Source organism: Zootoca vivipara, chromosome 2 (genome assembly GCF_965207765.1).
Source record: "Zootoca vivipara chromosome 2, rZooViv2.hap1.1, whole genome shotgun sequence".
Classification (NCBI taxonomy): domain Eukaryota; kingdom Metazoa; phylum Chordata; class Lepidosauria; order Squamata; family Lacertidae; genus Zootoca; species Zootoca vivipara.
In genome coordinates this window covers 24,243,026-24,263,300 of record NC_142584.1, presented here as the reverse complement: position 1 = coordinate 24,263,300, position 20,275 = coordinate 24,243,026, and the positions used below count along the sequence as shown (strand labels likewise).

General features: G+C 46.0%; 1 protein-coding gene and 1 pseudogene across 9 annotated transcripts in view; one reads left to right on the top strand and one right to left on the bottom strand.

Moving 5' to 3' along the window:
* SDK2 (sidekick cell adhesion molecule 2) overlaps positions 1 to 20,275 on the top strand; it is a 316,878-nt gene that overhangs the window by 182,952 nt on the left and 113,651 nt on the right. For all 9 annotated transcript variants that reach the window (XM_088661446.1, XM_060271955.2, XM_088661448.1 and 6 more), the window contains exon 2: positions 1,023 to 1,182. In XM_088661446.1, coding sequence (XP_088517572.1) covers positions 1,023 to 1,182 — 160 coding nt within the window. The remainder of the gene's footprint in view (positions 1 to 1,022; positions 1,183 to 20,275) is intronic.
* LOC118079670 (large ribosomal subunit protein eL30 pseudogene) lies at positions 10,656 to 11,124 on the bottom strand (annotated as a pseudogene).

Sequence of the window (20,275 nt, the reverse complement as noted above, 5' to 3'; positions counted from 1 at the left end):
CTAAAATCATGGGACAAGCAGAAGACATTGCAAGACACGTGGGTGGCGATGTGGTCTAAACCACTGAGCCTCTTGGGCTTGCCGATTGGAAGGTCGGTGGTTTGAATCCCCATGACGGAGTGAGCTCCCGTTGCTCCGTCCCAGCTCCTGCCAACCTACTAGTTCGAATGCACACCAGTGCAAGTAGATAAATAAGTACCACTGTGGTGGGAAGGTAAACAGCATTTCCGTGCCCTCTGGCTTCCGTCACGGTGTTCCGTTGCACCAGAAGCGGTTTAGCCATGTTGGCCACATGACCTAGAAAGCTGTCTGTGGACAAACGCCGGCTCCCTCGGCCTGAAAGTGAGATGAGTGCCACACCCCATAGTCGCCGTTGACTGGACTTAAGCATCTAGGGGCCCTGTACCTTTACCTTATTTGCGAGACAAAGAGAAAGGTGGATAAGCCCTTACAGAAAATGCTGTCCAAATACAGTCAGTGGGGGTGGGAATGGTGATGAAAAACTTACAGGTGTTCCACTGCCATGGTTAATTTATAATATTTTTGTTTATTTGTTTTTGCTCACCCAGTGAGAGCAATAGAAACCATTTAGATAGGATGACCCAGAGACCCGGTATCGGGTTTGATATGTCTCTAAATTTCTGTCATGAAATAAGAGACAGGGAATGACACAATAAAGGATAGATACACCAAAAATTCCCCTGTAGCAGCCGTTGCCAACCTGGTGCCCCCCCCCAATATTTTGTACCATGGAGCCCATCATCCCTGGGTAGCACAGTGAGATTTGCAGTACAAAACAACTCCCTGGAAAGCACCAGGTTCGTGAAAGCTTCTCTACTGATTTCCATTCATTCATTTAGCTCAGAAGGACCCAATATGTCCTGTATCACAGAGAAGATACTGGGGAAACAAACCCTTTGGCTGGCTTGCTTGGGCTCTTGTGCCTTTTAAATGTGGCAGAATGCTTATAAAGAACGTACAGCTTGACCCTCTCTCCTTTCCCTCTTCTGTGTCCTTTGCAGATGATGTTTCTCCCTATTTCAAGACGGAGCCAGTGCGCACACAGGTTCACCTGGAGGGGAACCGCTTGGTCCTGACCTGCATGGCAGAAGGCAGCTGGCCTCTGGAGTTCAAATGGCTGCACGACAACAGGGAGCTGACCAAATTCTCTCTAGAATACAGGTACATCGCAGGTGGCCTTTCACTCTTTGGGGCTCTGTGAAGTGGCAACGAGTGTTCCTCCCTCCACCTGGAGCCTTGTCCCTGCAGGCTGCTTCCTGTCATTATCCCCATGGTAGCAAAAGCCCCTGGGGCATGTGTCATCTGCAGCTCTCAGCCTGTGCACAGGAACCATTCCGGGTCTTTAATCAATTTATTTTCTTTTATAGCAGCTGTAAAAAAAAAGGCTTTGGGGAGGCGGGTGGAGAGCGTTCAGTTGTTTGACGCATGCAAAAGGTCACACACAAAACACTAGAAGTGTGAGATTTTCTATGAAGTCTGGGAAAGCTAGAAAGGTGGGGGGGGGTGACAGTGCCCAGAGCAAACAGGAACGCCGTGGGGCAGAGCTCGTCCACATTTCCACTTGTGCTGTGCCTATAAAGGATGGGTCCTAGTGGTTTTCTGCTTGACCCAGGCCTTTGCCCTCATCCTTTCCAAGGGAAGACCCGCTCTTTGCCAACAGATAGGAACAAATGGCGATCCAGGGAAAACCTGAACTGTTTGCTTTGGTTGAGTGCTAAAGAATTGTTTTCCCTGGGGGGAAGTAGCTAAAGTGTGGATTTAAGCAGTCAGTTAACTCTAACCAGAGTGTGATGGGGATCCCCCAGCTCATGAATCCTTAAAGCCAAAATGGAAGGAACTTTTTCAGGAAAACTATATTTCATCCTTATCTAACCTCTCCTTAAAAAGACAAAACTGAGCATAATTTGTGCACCAGTTGTCAGTCAAGCACCCCTCTCCCCGAAGGGCTGGCCGTTCCCAAATAATTTGAAACAAACTCCCTCGAAGAAGCAAGCAGATGTAACAGTTGCGACATCATGTTTATTGAGCCAGGTTTGCCCCACTGACCAAAAAAGATTCCTTATCTCTAGTGTCTCCTTTCTTATTACTGTACTGATTTGCAAACTAGCGCCCCAAATTCTGCCTCTGTCCAAGATGGAAACTTGCTGCTTAGATCAGAAGTAGGCACAGTTCAGATTTGCGGAAACTACTTTTGTTTGTACTAGAACTCCCAAGATCCACCAACCAGAATAAGTTTTTCTTGATTTTATTGTTCTATCTTTTTGTGAATTGAGGTTTTTTAAAATAATAATTGTTGTTGCTGTTTAGTCGTTTAGTCGTGTCCGACTCTTCGTGACCCCATGGACCATAGCACGCCAGGCACTCCTGTCTTGCACTGCCTCCTGCAATTTGGTCAAACTCATGTTCGTAGCTTCGAGAACACTGTCCAACCATCTTGTCCTCTGTCGTCCCCTTCTCCTAGTGCCCTCAATCTTTCCCAACATCAGGGTCTTTTCCAAGGATTCTTCTCTTCTCATGAGGTGGCCAAAGTATTGGAGCCTGAGCTTCATGATCTGTCCTTCCAGGGAACACTCAGGGCTGATTTCCTTCAGAATGGATAGGTTTGATCTTCTTGCAGTCCATGGGACTCTCAAGAGTCTCCTCCAGCACCATAATTCAAAAGCATCAATTCTTCGGCGATCAGCCTTCTTTATGGTCCAGCTCTCACTTCCATACATCACTACTGGGAAAACCATAGCTAAAATAATAATAATAATAATAATAATAATAATAATAATAATAAAGCAGTGTGAATTTTTTTAATGAAATAAATAAATGGAGAGAGTTCAAAAGATGGGCTAACTCTGCTCGAAACATCTGGCCCCTTGGTGAGCCAGTTCCAAACCCCCTTGAACTGGGTCAGACGGGAAAGGGGTTCCACACATTTGACCCCAACACACTACCCAGTTCACCCTGCTATTGCCCTGGCCCCCATTCACCAGGGAAACAAAGAACATAAGACAATCCTTATAAGATGAGACCAGAGGCCTATCCATTCCAGCCTTCTGCCTTCGCAGGGGCCAACAATGCCTCTGTGTAGCCCACAAGCAGGTGTGCAGTATCCGTCTCCTGCCTAAGCCTTGGGAGGGTGCACCTATTGGGAGATGTTTGCAAGAAGGGAACTGGCAAGAAAGGTTTGAATGTTTCTTGCATTTGGGCGTTTTGAGAGTTCCTATGGAACGCTCCGAAGGGGAGGGGGTTTGTGCATCGCTGCAAACTACTAAGTGCCGATCAATGTAAAATCCGCTTCCCTGGAGTATGGCCTCGTTGGCCATATAACAGGTTTCCTGGCTTTCATATCCGTCAGTTTCAGGAAGACCTATATATATAAAAAAAATCCTTGCTGACATGATGTCCTGCAAGCTTCAGATATGAAACTCGCCCTAGCCGAATTAATCCAGCCCTAATAGGAAGACATCCTCTCTTGATTTAAAGACTTCAAGTGATTTGGGAGCTCTTCCCCGCCTCCTCTGGTGAGCAATTCCTGTGTTTTAATTACTGTCACAGCTAGGAAATGCACTTATTTTAAGCTTGTCCAATTACTTCTCCCAGGTACGGGAACATGTTAGCCCTCTGACTGCAAGATTGAACAGCGTGCTACGAAGCTGTGGCTTACCCATCTTCAAATATTTATATACATTGATCACATCTACCCTTCAGCGCTTCTCATGGTTAAGCCAGACAGATAAAGTTCTCAGTGAGAGAAAAATGGGGACGGGGTGTGTGCGTACCAGCCATTTGGAAGTGTTAGCCTTTCCACAATATATATATATCCCCCACTTTTCCTGTATACAATTCATGCTTGCATAAAACCAGATAACTTGCTAAGAGGGTCATAAGCTCTTCACTTTACTGAAGAGCCCAATAGAACAGACCTTTGCTTCTCATTGACTTCTGAGACTGTAACAGTGCAAATCTGTACTCGGAGGTAAGTTCCATTGTGTCCAATGGGATTTTTCTCTCATCTAAGTGGGCATAGGGTTGCAGGCTAATTCATGTTGCAGGTCCGTGTTATATGTAGCTGCAGTGCTGCATCTGCTGAAGCAGGGATAAGGGGGGCAGTGGAGAGATTGGGGGAGCTTCATGTTGGTAATGGCAGCATCCTGCGGGGATGCAGGATATTGATGCCACCAACCCAAAGCTCCCCTTTCTGATGCTTCCAGTGGTGCTGCCACCGGACACCCCTCCCGCTTTATCCCACTCACACCACTGCTGCTGTGATGTTTATTTAAACCTCCCCCTTAAATAAATTCACACAAGACTCAAATTTTCAGTTTGATTTTTTTGCAGAATTTAGGCCACAACTTTATTGATTACAGCAAGTGAGTGGTTGCATAGGCTCTGGTTCGACTAGCTCCCTGCACCGTTGCAGGTAGCGCTGAACCACGGCTGTACCATAGGTCAGCCTAGGGTGAACACCCAGAATGGCGGAAAGCTGGGGACATGCTATGTCTACCACCCAGCTGTCCCACGGGACTCAGGCATGGGCACAACCCCTCGCAGGGTTGACCAAACCATTGAGTCCCTGGATTCCTTTAATGGAATACCCCTTAACACAGGGATGGCGAGAGCGTTCTCCCATCCCTATCACCTGAACCAGAGCCTATCCGCAACCTTACAAGTTGTGACGATTTGCTATGCGGCAGGCAAAACTCAAATGGCACCAGCCAATCAACCAAGTGGGGAAAATTCCTGTTGTGCCCCTGTCCCAACGACAGATGACACGTGACAACATAGCAAGGTCAAGCTCGCAAGCCCTAAATATAGGGAGAGGTGGGTGGGTGTTCTGATTCACTGACCAAGAGAGAAAGCTCGGGGTCACGTGCATTGGCATATATAGGTCCCTTGATCCATTTGGCTAGCATCCCATTGGTCAGATTAAAACCAGCATCAAGGGACCTACCAATTGGGTGTTGTGGCTATCCAATCGTACCCACCCACAACAACACAAGGGTTTGGTCTCACCGCAACACGTGCCCTCTTTGAGGGAGGGCACAATTTATCCTTTCATTTCTTTTGCTTGGGCCCCCATGTCACTTGTGCTAGGCACTTTGATGAATAGGTCACCATGGACATTTTTGGAATTTTGAGTTACTCAACCTGAGCACACATTGAACGGTTCATAGACTGAGTTGCACCTGGTTATCTAGTGGCGGAAAAGCTCGTGGTTGGTTCCTGGGCTTTAGACTTTAGTCGTCTTATGGTAACCTTGCATAATGTAAATAGAACACACAGGTGAGCATTGGGTGACAGGGAACTAATTCCAGATCGCGTCTTTTTATATAAAAAAAGTTGAAAAGAAAAAAATATTACAAACTGAACCTTAAGGCATAGTTCTGATGTTGAAATAATAATAATAGTAAAGTTTACACAAGTACTGAAGTGGAGAGAGACTGGAAGTTGCTAGTATAAAAGTCTTTTATGTTTTTTTCCCCCTCTAGTCACACCGAGTTTTTGCAACAGTTTCTCAGAAAGTGTGATGTCCCAAATTATGTTACACCATTTCCCTGCATTTAAACCCTTTGCTTCTTTCCAATTTCTAGCTGTCAATATTCCTGCTGCCGTCACTTAATATTGCCCCTTTGAATAGCCATACTTCTGGGATTCTCACCGTACTTTATTTACATTTTCAAACAGCAGACCTAAAACTGATAATAATAGCTGGGCTTTGTATCCGAGCTAGCCTGTCTCTCAAGCAGATACCACCTTGTGCATTGGCAAAATATGCATCAGATATACCAGGTGCCGGAGAACAATTGCCAATCGGGCTTTCGCTGCTTATTAATTTGTGTAATACTTGTCCTTCTCTGTTAATTTGTTGCCGTTTTGTCTGAGCACACGGAAGATGAAAAGCACCTCTAGTTGCTTTTGACATTTTTTAGAGTTGTTCCTTCTTCAAATAGCTTGTTAATTACCCTCCATTCTGATTGCTATCATTTATCTGCCGTTTGCTGGTAACTCTGTGCCTCCTGGTTTGCAGCAGTCTCTCTCCATCCTGTCTTAGAAAACTGATAATAATAATAATAATAATAATAATAATAATAATAATAATAATAATAAGCTTCCTTCCATCTCTTTTGCTCGCACTTGGGCCCTGCCGGTAATTTGAAAAGAAAGCGAGTGTCGTGGAGTCACAGCCACTTGAGGCTTGTCTTTAAATCAAGCCTATGCTTCTCTGCATCTCCTCTGTGTATGAATGTGTGTGTCATCCTCCCCATTTTAATCAATAATTCAGCCCGAGACAAGCTATTTCCCCATTTAAAGGCATCAAACTTGAAGGCATCTTGCTGCCATGGCAACACCTCCTCACTCCAGGACCCCAGGAAGAAAGGCAGTGTCACCAAGTGTTTTGAGAGATGCTCAAAAAAGCTGCCTTCGATGCTAGACCCACATCACACGCCGTGGACAGCAGCTTCAAGTCTTACCTCGGAGGAACAGAGGAAAAACTTGGTTTTCTAATGCAGCATCACACAGATATGTCTTAACTGAGCCGAGGAACTGAGTGTTTCTGTCATGCGGACCCCCTTTGAATTGGGTTGTGGGTAGGAAAGCCAGTATATGTTGCCAAGATGAGCAGCTCTTAGACCAGGGATCGCCAACCTGCAGGGGCTGCGTGCGTACCAACCCTGGTCAGCCACAGCCACCATGGTGAAATGGGATGATGGGACTTGTAGTCAGTCGTCACGTTGGCACCACATCGACTATCCCGGCCTCACAATCTTGATAGCATTCTGGTTGTTTCCCGCCTCACAAATATTTTGCTTGGCTAACACATCATGATCTGCTGTTAACCTTATTCCAATTGCATCAGGTTGTACACAGGAGCTGGTCACTCCAGAGTTAACTTCAGTCGCTGTTTCATACTCAGAATTGCAAGCATAAATTAAGCTAATTGAAAGGTTTGTCCAGTGGCACAACTGTAGCTGCAAAAGTCGCTCCCTTGTGGTTCCGGGAACCACAGTTGTGGGGACATATTTATTCCAGTTCCTTTCAGTCGTACAAGGAAATATTCACATTGCCGCCGCAGGTCCGGCGTAGGCACTTCTTCTGGGATCTAGCAAAGCTACGCGGGGAAGTGGATTCAAACATTTCCGCAGCCTTGCAGAGCCACACTGCTGAGCAAAGGATTTGCCTCAGGCCTGCCTGTGTCTCACCCCACTGACAGACATGCCTGAAAGAACAGGGGAATGCCACTCTTTAGCTCACCTCTGTGCCGAAAACGTGATCAACAGGTTTTGAGGGTGTCAAAGTTTGCTGCAGGTTCCTCAAGTGCTGACAGGATCAACGCCCCAGGGGTCCAGAGAGTGAAAGCCATCACCCAGAGGCAGCCGGAGTGGTGCAAGTCAGGAACCCAAAGTGGTAGCTTGGCCAGAGACAGGTAGCATATTTCCAAATCAGGTTCTCAGGACAGCACCAACTGCAATGGAAACTGACCGTCAGGAGGTCAGCCTGCCAAGGCCTTCTCTGTAAGATATATAATAATAATAATAATAATTTATTATTTATACCCCGCCCATCTGGCCGGGTTCCCCCAGCCACTCTGGGCGGCTTCCAACAAAACAGAAATTCTAAAATACAGAGATCCATCAAACATTAAAATACAGAAATCCATCAAACATTAAAAGCTTCCCTAAACAGGGCTGCCTTGAGATGCCTTCTAAAGGTCTGGTAATTGTTGTTCTCTTTGACCTCTAACTATGCTCAAACTATGAGGCTTTATCACTCCAGATGGAGCTTCATTGGTCACCTGGGTCACCTGACGAGGTGCCAAGTCAGCTGACGGGGGTTCTGATGCTGCCCAAGTGATGCTTCTGTTCCTTGGTAACACAGGTCAGCCTACAATTCAGCTAGCAGCCATACTGCTTCAGTGGGGCAGTAGCCGATGTACTGGAGCCTGGCTACCAGGAGTGCAGGTTGAGACTACTGGTTCATTGCATTAGATCAGGCATCCCCAAACTGCGGCCCTCCAGATGTTTTGGCCTACAACTCCCATGATCCCTAGCTAACAGGACCAGTGGTCAGGGAAGATGGGAATTGTAGTCCAAAACATCTGGAGGGCCGAAGTTTGGGGATGCCTGCATTAGATTGAATTAGGGCAGGGGTGGAATATTTGAGGCCCTCAATATGCTTTTGGACTCCTCAGACCCAGCTGGCATGACCCCCTGTCAGGGATAGTGGGAATCCAGCATGATCTGGGGAGCCACAGCTAGTGTGGTATAACAGCTAGAGCGGTGTTTCTCAAACATGGGTCCCCAGCTGTTGTTGGACTACAACTCCCCGCATCTCTAGCTAGCAAGACCAGTGATCAAAGATGATGGCAGTTGTAGTCCAACAGTAGCAAGTTCAAGTAACCTAAGTTCAAGAAACACTGAATGTGTTGGACTAGGACCTGGGAGACCAGGGCTCAACCTCCCACTTGGCCATGAAGCTCACTGGGTGTAAAGGTGGTGTCTCCCCTTCGCATTAACACCCCGGCACAGTCAGCTTGATATTTACAGTCTTCATTACAACAGCTACAGTTCAGGATTATGCGTCTGAACCCATTGAGTCAGATTCAAGGAGTGGCTTTCTTCGATTCCCACGCCAACAAAGTAGGTGGGGGAATCGTGCGAGACGTCTTAGACCCTTACGTTTCATTTCCCTCCTTGTCTGTGCTGATTTGAAAGCCCCCTCCCTTCCAGAGTCTGAGCTCCCTTCCCGGGCCTCTGGGCGGTGGAATGGCTCTGCAACATCCTGAGCCCTTCCTCCTCGTGGCTAATCTACTCCCACTCTTCCGCTTCCTCTGGGCGGTTGAAAGGCTCCACAGCATCCTCGAGCCCCTGCTCTGCCTCTTCTGTCACTTCCTCCTCCGAATTCTCCCTGACACTGGGTGACTTTGGGCCAGTCACTGCCTCTTAACCTAACCTCCTTGAAAGGGTGGCTGTAGTGGTGGTTCAGTGAGGAAGGGGAGAACCGCATAGGCCACTTTGAGCCCCCTGCAGAAAAAGGTGGGATATAATAAATTCAATAAATAAATAAGCCTGGATAGCTCAGTTGGACAGAGCATGGTGCTGATAATGCCAAGGTTGCAAGTTCAATCCCCGTATGGGACAGCTGCATATTCCTGCATTGCAGGGGGTTAGACGTGATGATCCTCGGGGTCCCTTCCAACTCTATAGTTCTATGATTCTATGAAATACCTCAGTTAGGGCTAAACTACCTGTGGCACTCAGGTTGGTTGGCTTCCACCCAAAGCAACTACAATGAAAGCTGCCATTTCAAAAAGAAATTTGCATGTGGAATAGTAGGTGCTTATTCCATTGCTGCTGAGCTTTCATGTCCAATTCTGCATTATACCAACCCTTGAAAACTATATATGAGCACAGGGAACATTATGCATTACAAGAGCCTAGAGATATGTTCTCCCAGCCCTCACCCCATTCAGCCTTTGATCATTCATCCCAGACAGTGATAATACATCAAAGTTGATTGTTTGCTGGTACAAGAGAGGAGAATATTCCTTTTTGCTTTATTTCTTTTTCATTTGTTGTGGCACAATATAATCATGTGCCACTACAAATGAAGTGCAGTGACCTTAATGTTAAATAGCAAATGGCTGTGTAAACCAGTTTTGCTCAGCAGATGTTCCTAGAGTATTTCTAACATGCACGGAGTGCCTGAAAAACAGCAGATGCATAAGACAAAATATTCAAACACTGTTGGGAGCTTCTGTGCTTTTTTCTCTTTTTTTGCCATTGTTAAGATTAAAACCATTTTGTGCAATTTCACTAAGTGGTATCATCATGGTGTTATAGGAATACACACAACCCACTTGACTTGTTGAATTTGCCATGCTGAAGTTATTTTTGACACTTTCCTTGACTGCAATTATGTATTAGCAAGTGGCAGGCCAAATTTGGAAGTGTCCTTTGAAATTGTGGAAACCTGTGGCATTCCAGATGTTGGACTCGCCTTCCTATCAGCCCTAGCTAGCATGGCCAATTATCACAGATGATGGGAGTTGTAGTTCAGCAACATCTGGAGGGCCACAGTTTCCCTATTCCTGTAGCAAACGTACAGAGGCACCAACATACTCCTTTCACATGTACCATCCAACAGGATAGAATGTTCCAAACTTTTGTGATACCAAAATTAAACTCTACGAGAACTGTTTCCTGTTCAAATCTTCATTGGTGCCCGGTACCACTAGCAACAGTGACCAGTCTGGTTAATTGCCTTTGAAATCTTGAACGAACCCTTAGATGTAAAACCAAACTTATTTGAAATGCACATTTAATTAAGTCGTTTCTCCCATAGCTATTCCCTGTTAAGTAGATTCAAATGCTGAACTCAGATCTGCACATGTAGCAAACCATGCCCAGCCCACCCCCCCTTGGCTGTCTATGTATTTGTAGACTGGATGTTGTAAAACGGGACACTGGTCAGTGGTGGAATAAAGGAGAGGGCGGCAGTGTAGTAGCAGTCCTTGAAAACCTCACCTAGCTGTTGAGAGTTAAGAGTCCAAGCCTCCATTTCGGACAGCTCTGCCCACTGTGAAAGTTACCAGGGTTACATCTGTGTTCCTCACAACAATCTCATAACATACATGCAACTTCTTTTCTTTTTTCTTCTTTTTTTATTTGTAACCAGTTTTATTACACAAAATGTAAAGTTCAGCAATATCTACTTCTCACTGGTCTGCTCTGGCATGCTTCTAATGATGTCAGAATCATCTGGGTCAATGATGGCAAGTGTACACACTCTGTAGTACTTTCCACAAGCTGTACCCAATTCAATATTGATACCGCTGTAGTGGTGCACACCAGTTTTGACCAACATAGCATAGTACTCAGTTTCTGATTTCCTTAGAGCTGAGCAGTCGTTGACTAGGATGACCAACTTGGCTTTGCCCTGTCGGATCATTTTCAGAGTCTGCTTGTATCCCAGTACATATTTACCACTTTTCATAACCAGCTGAAGTCTAGAGTAGATGGACTCAAGGGCCTTTTTCGTCTTCTTGGCGGCCACCATCCTGTCAGCTCACGTTGGCTCTGCCATTACCAGAGAGGCACCTCCAAGATGGCCAGGCAGCGAGGAAAGGCACATACATGCAACTTTTGAGCACCAGTGAGCATGGGCTACACTGGGAAGGTAACACATCTCCTTGGGTCAGGTTCCCCAGATACTTGCATACTAGTATTTAAAGATACCAATATAGGCATGTGTTAACTGCACATGTTGATGCTCTCGCTACAGCAATATGTAGAGCTGCCCTTTACAGCAGCAAAAGTGAGAATAAGTAAAACCTCTGTAGAACAGACTGTCTAGAAATGGACCGGTCATCTCCACGAAGCTGACGAAGCCACAAGGACTCTGTACAAACCACTCTCAAAGCCCGGCCCATTTCTTCTCCTCCTGCTGAAAGTGCCACCTGCTGCCGTCTCCTTCATTCAGCCCTGCAGATGAGAGAAAGAGAGAGAGAGATCCTCTCTTTGGAGATTTAATGCAGTGAGACGAGGTTTTGGACATCTTGTCTGGCAATTGAAGGCTGCCGGTGAGGAAGCTAGGGCGGCAGAATTAGTTATGATGGGCATAAATTGAATTTTAATAGAGATGTAGATGGCACTCGGCCAGCTTGTTCAGGCGGTAATTAAAAGTTAACGGGTTTAGAAACATATTAATCCTTTGGGGAAAGAGAGGGCTGTCTTTGATCGCAGGGGAGGGCCCTTTTCTTCACGGGGCAACGTGTCCTGAATTTGCCACTCAGCTGGGCTATTTCAGGAACTCTCTTGGTGACTGGGAGGCTGCTGCTAGGTTACTCAAATAAGGGATAGTGGACGAAGGATAATCACAAGCGATTGTAAGAACACTTTTACTGACTAATTCACAGCTTCTGAAACTTGCTAATATGATACAGAATATGAAAGAAACCATCCTTTCTGTAATTGCTCGAATGTGATAATCAACTTGGCTCTATTTTCACACAGGTTACAGATGCAGGAAATTCTAATACCATTCTAAGTCTGCGTTCAAACATGGGCCAGACTTTGAGAGTGGTTTGCACAGGGTCCTCGTGGCTTCATCAGCTTTCTTGGTTATAATGCTGGCGCTTCTGTCCCGATTTCTAATGTTCCTTTTATCCTCCAATTCCCGCTCCATTATGGAACTGTGGCTTTTGGGTCAATATATTGGCATGTCATGCTAAATTTTAAAAAGCAAGAAAGAGCTGCATGCCAGGATACCGCCACAAATTCCATCCCGTGAAATTAGAATGCAAAACTCCTAGAGTTCAACAACTGACATGGAATGATTGTTAAAGAGGATGGAGAGGAAGTGGAAGATTGTTAAAGAGGATGGAGCTGTAGAAGTGGAAGTTAGAAAAGAGGTAATACATTATTGAGGTCTTCTAGGTATTTGCAAAGAAAGACACGGCTGACACTTTTGCTTTATAATATATTGTTAGCCAACCTCAGACATCTTCGGATGGAAAAGCAAGGTGGGAAATGCTAACTTAAAGAAAATAAATGCTAGCATTAAGTAGCAGGAGTCTCCCTTCCTTCAGAAATGCCCCACTTGCCAGACCATTGGCTAGAGCTATGGCCACATCCAAATGCTTGAGCACCTTGCAAGTCTCTCCACCACCACCCCGCCCCACTCACCACTCTCTGGGTGTGCAGTGCCTAATACTGTGCTGGGTGTGTGCAGGACTTGGTGTTGTACAAATTTGTGCTGCTTTGCAGCCCCTCATTCCCCAAAGGTCTCCTTGCAAGATGCAAGAACGTGACCTGAAATCCAACATGCCAGCCTCTCCTTTTCATCCGAGCCAAGGCAGGTCTTGCTGTTGACTCTCTGTTCCTAGCGTTTTGCAATTCTTGCATTTATGAGGCACTTTGTGCAAATAAAGAGAATCACTTGGGCTTTGGTTTAGAAAAAAAATTAAGGGGCGGGGAGCTGTAGGATTTTTTTCCACTTTTTTTTTAATGGTGAAAGAGGGAATAACTGCACAAGTCAAAAATGTTTAGTGCTCCCGTTCTCCTGATTGTTCTGCACTCTGCAAAATTGCTCTGTAGTTGTCCCTTAGCAAAGGCACATTGCAATTAGCAGTGAATGGTGCTGCCGACGGCGAGATTCTTTTCACCTCGCACGTGCGTCAGACAGATGTAATTGCATTATAGATTTTCTTGGGCTATGGGTAAGGATGGGGAGGGGGATTGCTGGTTGTAGGTGCTGGGGGGGGTGCTATCTGAGCAAGGTCTTTCTTCTCATCTCTTTGTCCCTGTGAGGCTGTCCACCTGTTGAGGACCCATTTGCAGTGCCCCCCCAACCCAGGGTGACGGCAATAGCTAAGGTGTGAGGAACAAACTGAGGTAGACAAGACAAGGATCTGGGATAAAATTGGCCACCACTTTATTGATTACAGATGTAGGTGAAATTTGGCTCAGGCTTTGGGTGTATGTCCATATCAGACTCAGTGGCACAGAGATGACTTGATAACAGGAATAGCTTTCCAGATGTTGTCCAGCTCCCATCAATCCCAGCATACATGGTCAGTGGTGATGGGATAGCAATTGGAGGGCCACAGTTCCCCCATCCCTGTTATGACTGATTATCAGTTGCCTGATAAGAAACAGAACTATGAATGGTATTGAGGCTAAATGATAACTCAGATCAAATGATCCACTAGGACATTCCCAAGGTAGGAAGATGTGGTTAGTGTAGCCAAATAATCTAAGCAGTGTTGGAATTGGAAGAAGCATTAATCTGTGACAACAGGATACTGGACTAGATGGGCCATTGGCCTGATCCAGCAGGCTCTTCTTATGTTCTGAACAGGCAGGAAAACACCAAAGCCCAGCAAGCAGTAAGTCACCAGAATGAAAACTTGGAGTGGGATTTCCTAGAGGTACTAATTTCTATAGTTACCCTTAGCCAGTGAGGCATCGAGAATGGAAACAAATCAGGATCCAAGGAATACATGCTGAAAGGATGGAATATGACGAGATATTATTTCTTCCCAGGGCTAACTAAGATGACTGAGAGATTGTGTAGTCTACACATTTGGGGGCGGGGGCGGAGGGGGTGATAATATGGCTCTCCTGGAACTGTATTACCATAGAACGCAGGCAATAATTTTGTGTCTAAATCCCATATCAAAACCTCCCTGCTTTGCTATAACTCTTCTCTCTGAAATGCTAGCTTCCGCTAGGCAGTGAGATTTTGCAATCTCCCACCTGCATTTTGAAATGGTACAATCCCAGGATGGTTGTACCACATGCTTCCTCCCCCCCCCCCCGAATTTGTGGATCAGTCCTGATTCCTGAGTAGTAGAATTCCCCTGAGTATCAATTCCAACTTGAGTTGCGTTAAAAGAGGAGTAGACAAGATGATCAAGTTATCATTGGCTACCAGCCACAATGGCTATGTTCTGCCTCCATGGGCAGAGGCAGTATGCTTCTGAATACCAGTTGCTGGAACTGCAGGTGGAGAGAGTGATGTTCTGCCTAGGTCCCGCTCGTGTGCTTCCCCTGGGCCAATGGAGGCTGACCCATTTGTGCCAATGGGACACTGGCCCACCAACCTCAGCCTGTCCTCAGTCAGCCTCTACCTGCCTGCCTTCTTGACAACTCCAATCACCTTCCTCCTCCTTAGTACCACTGTTTCCCTTATACAACTCCTTAAGGAAAGGATGGGAACTAACTAGAATTTAGTTGGTTCTGCCTACCACTGACTGTAGCTCTGGTTCTGCCTGCTGGGGGCTCTGGTCCCGCCTACTGATGGTCTCCCTGCTTCACACCCTGCCAGTCCTAGTGGACATCACTGTCCTAGGCACCTGGTTGCCACTCTGAGAACAGGATGCTGGACTAGAAGGGCCACTGGCAAGATCCAGAGGAACTCTTATTATGTTCTTAAGGCTATGCACGAAGTGTCTTATCTTGGCATGCATTCAGTGAAGCTGTTTCAAAGAGAGCGCTCTTCCACCCTCCCATAAAGTTTGGGACGTTTTGTAAAGCAGGTGAAAAACATTACTGTTTTCCAATTCCGCGTGGATCTAAATTGTGAAAAATAACTGTTCGCTTCAAGAGTGGAAGGCTTGGCGTGTGTGATTGCAGTGGCTTGCGTAGGCATGCTTAACAAACAATTCCATGGAGTCTTGGGTTTGTTTTCTTTGCCCCCACAGTCATTGGCCAAAACTCATTCAGCGCACTAATTATGGGCCTCAGGCAAACTCATAAACAGCTGTAACCTATGCCATTAATTCCAGCATAGTGCTGGATTCAGCACAAGGCTTCAGAAGGTGCGATTGTTTGAGTATTATGTCAGGATAGGGCAGTACACTCCTATCAGCTATTTTTAGCTGTGGCAACCACAAATTGTTGGTTTGGAGCCGGTGCCCACTCTGGTCCCTCAACCCACCTTTTGCTGGCGTCCCTGTTCCTACCTAACCCAGTACCCACACACCTTCCCAAGAATGCTGTGTGACCTCAATGCTGTGTGTGAACAAGCATGTAACCTGCAACCAATTCTGTCACCATAATGACTTTCCACAAAGCCACAACTGAGCAGTTTTCTTCACTTGGGGAATGTATGAGATGTATGGAAATTTTACTGGTAACTTTTTTCAGTGTAGCTCTTTTCTTCACTCCAAATTTGTCAGACGTTTTACTCAAGCAGGAGTTTGTTTGTTTGTGTTATACCACCCTTCCTCTGCAAACCCCAGGGAAGTTCACAAAATAAAATTGCAATATTAAAACCACAAAATACATAGTTAAAATAAGAGCAATCAACCAACCAACCAACCAACCAATAATCTCCCTGCCCCTTCCACAACACATTTAAAAGGGCATCGGATGTCAATCAGCCCAAGGCCTGGTTGAAGAGGAATGTTTTCCCCTGGCACCTAAATGTGTATAATGAAGGTGCCAGCCAAACCTGGCTGGGGAAAACATTCCACAAAAGGAGAGCCACTGCAGAAAAGACCCGTTCTCGTGTTGCCACCCTCTGGACCTTGTGGAGGAGGCACATGGTCTCAGGGTGTAGGTGATTCATATGGAGAGAGGCTGTCCTTGAGGTATTGTGGTCCTGAGCCATGTAAGGCTTCATAGGCCAAAACCAGCACTTTGAATTAGGCCCAGAAACTAATTGGCAGCCAGTGTAGTCAGGCCAGGATTTGTGTAATATGTTCAAACTGTTTTGCCCCACCTAGCTGCTGAATTCGACACCAGCTGAAGTTTCCAAATCGTCTTCATAACATGTTGCAGTAGTTAACCAGAGAGCATGGAAAACAGTAGACTGCCCCTGTCCAGATAGGGGCACAGCTGGGCCACCAGCTGGACCTGATGGAAGGCACTCCATGCCACTGAGGCCTCCTGAGCCTCAAGTGACAGCAATGGATCCAGAAGTATCAAGATCAGGCAACCTCCCAGTCTAGGGAACGACGCACTAACAGTGCCTCAGTCTTATCCGTACTGAGATTCAGTTTGTTGGCTCTGATTCAGTCCATTACCAAGGCAAGGCAACAATCCAGGACTTCCACTGCCTCACCTGCAAATGCAAAGGAGAAGTAGAGCTGTGTGTCATCAGCATATTGCTGACAACATAACTCCATAGCTCCGGATTATCCCACAAGGTGGAGACGTGTAGATGAAATTCAGTGGTGATTCTCATCCAGATTGATTTAGGAGTGCAACACCACTATCTGCTGATAGATAGATAGATGAAAGATAGATAGATAGATAGATTAGAAAAATGATAGATAGATAGATAGATAGATAGATAGATAGATAGATAGATAGATGATAGATACTACTAAGAATTATCTTCTTGCCTCACACATACCCTACCCAGACTCTCCCTTAGCTAGGAAATGTGATATATATTGACTGAGCTGAAGTTTTATAATCCAAAGATTATTACTTCACACAAGGAAAGGCTGCATATATGAATAGCAACAGTTCCCATTATTCAGATCCGTGGATGACCAGCATGAGGAAAAGAGGTGCATGGGGGATAAATGATGCAGTTGTATTACACTGAGGAAGGATTCCTTGGGGGTTGGGCGTGGCCAGGTCATTCTACCCCTTTGAGAAGGGAACCCTTCTGGGCAACACTGCCAGTTTCCACATGCCACTGGCGGGTAGGCCCAGAGCCAAAATTTTGCTTTTGTACAATAGGACGTTTTCTGTCCTCCACCCAGGCAAGCAAGAACATACCCTCCCAACATTTCTCCAATGAAAATAGGGGCATCCTAAGGAAAACTGGGACTAAGGAAAGTGGGATGGCTTCTGTAAATCTGGGACTGTCCATAGAAAATAGGGACACTTGGAGGGTCTGCAAGAGGCATTGTCGGATTTTGGAGTGTAGAGCTTTTGGCAGCCCTGTGTTTGTTCCTGTTTTGCTGGCACCCCAAAAGTTGCATGATTGGCCAGTGTAGGCATTAAAGGGTCCTGCTGGGAAACAGGAAGCAGATTTTTGGCATGGGCTACTCATGGGCCCTTGTTCTTTACCTCTGTTCTGCCACCTCTTGGTTTGTCCTGCCATGATAAGTAATTGTCTGCCAGCACACTTGTTCTGTGTCTGAATGAAACCCAGTTTGATGTCCCTGCTTTCAGTCTAAATCCTCGAATGAGTCCAGTTCTTGTTTTGATTCTTATCCTGTCTGTAGAAAGCTGTTCAAGATGGCGGTGGTGGCAGTGGTCAAGTTGTCCTGCCAAATGCAGGAAGTTAGAGGTTGTATGTATATTATTAAATTTAGATCCCACCCACCCTCCCAATGGAGCCCAGGGCAGCAAGCACACAACTCGTAAAACAATTAAAACATTTAAAAACAATTCCAATACAGTAGTAGAATGGGAAATAACTCCACTATAAAGGCTTGTTGTAAGAGGGAGGTCTACAGTAGGCACTAAAAAAAAAGCAACAGAGTCTGATATTTAACAGGAGAAAATTCAAAAGAGAATTTCACAACACCAAAGGCCCAATGTCTATATTGTGTGGGACAAACCTCCTGATAAGATGGCATCTGCAGAAGGCCATCTCTTGCAGAGTATGTGGGGTGAGACCATCTGTTAGGTTTCATTTCAATTACCCTGACCCTTGTGGGATGAAAAGCGGGGTGTCTCAGAAAGAGAGTGGCCTGTGTTTCTACCTAGCAGCCAACCAAATCTCACAGTGCATATATATATCTCTGCTGCTGTCTCTCAACCCAGATGAGACATTTGGCATCCCCTGTGTCAGTGCGGTATCTTCAATAACAGGGTATTTATTTGGATGTTGGTGGCAGTGCCAACCCCTAGATTGGCTAATAAAAATAAAGTAAGATTAGAAAGGAAGCCAGCCCCATTTGGAGCATGTTACAACATGAACCCTGGATGTGGTCCCACTAGCCATCAGCAGCATTCACCATCCTTTGATTCCATCTCTCCTTCGCCGTGGCGCTTTGGTTGCTGCTTGTTATTAAACAGCTGCCTCCTTTCACTCAACAGGTGGTTGCATCTCAGCGGTGGGAGCAGCTATTCTCATCCACCGTTTAATTCCGCAAAGCACGTAGGATCCCTTTGGGACAAAAGAGACGAAGCGAGATCTTTAACCCACGCTTTGCCACGTAAACTCAGGTCTTTCGCATGCTAGATGTGCGCATAGTCCTTAAACTGGGAAGGGGGGGATACCACAGCTTCCATTCATTGATCTAATGCCAGGGTGATGCTGGATTGCTGCCAAATCTAAACTGGGAAGGTCTCCCTTAACCCCACATATGCTCTGTTTTTCTCCCTTGCTGCTTCCTCTTCCATATGCTACCTCTCACCCCTACAGGGAGGAGAGACAAAGGGAGGGAGGGCCAGGCAAAAAAGTCTCAGATTGTTGGGGGGGGGGGACACACGGACAGATGAGGCCAGTAACACCCCTGCCATTCTTGTAACCAGTCAGGACATGATGAGGTGAGGTCCCATTGCTCTGTCCCAGCTCCTGCCAACCTAGCAATTCGAAAGCACACCAGTCCAAGTAGACAAATAGGTACCGCTGCAGCGGGAAGGTAAACGGCATTTCCATGAGCTCTGGCTTCTGTCACGGTGTTCTGTTGCGGCAGAAGCGGTTTAGTCATGCTGGCCACATGACCCGGAAAGATGTCTGTGGACAAATGTCGGCTCGCTCGACCTGAAGCGAGGTGAGCGCTGCACCCCATAGTCACCTTTGACTGGACTTAACCATCCAGGGATCCTTTACCTTTACCCTTTTTTACATGGCAGGGACAAAACTGACCTTCCTTGCCCCCTTGATGCTTCAGAAGAGGATATTTCATTTGTCAAAGACTTAAACATTGGACTGTGTTGAATGCGGAATAAGCTCTCACAATGATTAGCTGCTGTAATGATTAGGTGGTCATTCATTCATCCAGGCACGTCAGCAAGGTGGTAGCCTCAATGCACCTTAATGCCATACACTGGGACCCCTTGCACATGTAGCCAGAGCCCCCCTGCTCACTCCAGAGTCCCTCTGCTGCAATAACAAGAAGAAACAGAAGAAAGAGACTTCAAGGCAGTCCCCCCACGACTGAAGGATTCACTGTTAAGTAAGATGGATCCACTGGTGCCGTACATTCAAAACTATTGGGAAGTAAAGCTCATTTTTTATTATTGGGGAAACTAAAACACCACAGGACATTTTGTGATGAAACTCTGCTTCTGGCAGTCGCATCTGTATTTTCAAATTTATGGTATTGCTTTTATTATATTTCTGCAATATAATAAATATATCCCCATATTGTGCAAGGTGCCTTGAGTGTAAGCAGTAGGTGAGGGAGAGATTTATATATAAATAAAATGTTTATGGGAAGATTCTCGCACAGTTATATTAATCTGTTGTTTTGCTCCAGATTAGTAACCAGGGACATTCTCCTGTCACCGAAACAGATTATGCTTGGATCCTTTAAATGCTTTTGGGGGGAAAATGGGAAATATCCACAAGCATTCCCTACAGGGAATGGGGAGGTGATTAGAATATGCTTGCTCAACTCCATCTTTAATCAATTCAGCCAGACATGTGTAATAAATAGCGGCCCTGACTAGGCATACACATCCTCATCCACATCAAAAGATGCATCCAGCCAGTTCAATGAGGCTTGAATGAGCACTGCAGCATGTAACATCTGTATCAGCTGCATGTGCAGAAACCCTGCATGCTTGGACCGGGGTGACTCTGAACCTTCCCCTTCCTAAAGAGCATCTGAGGATGTGTGGAA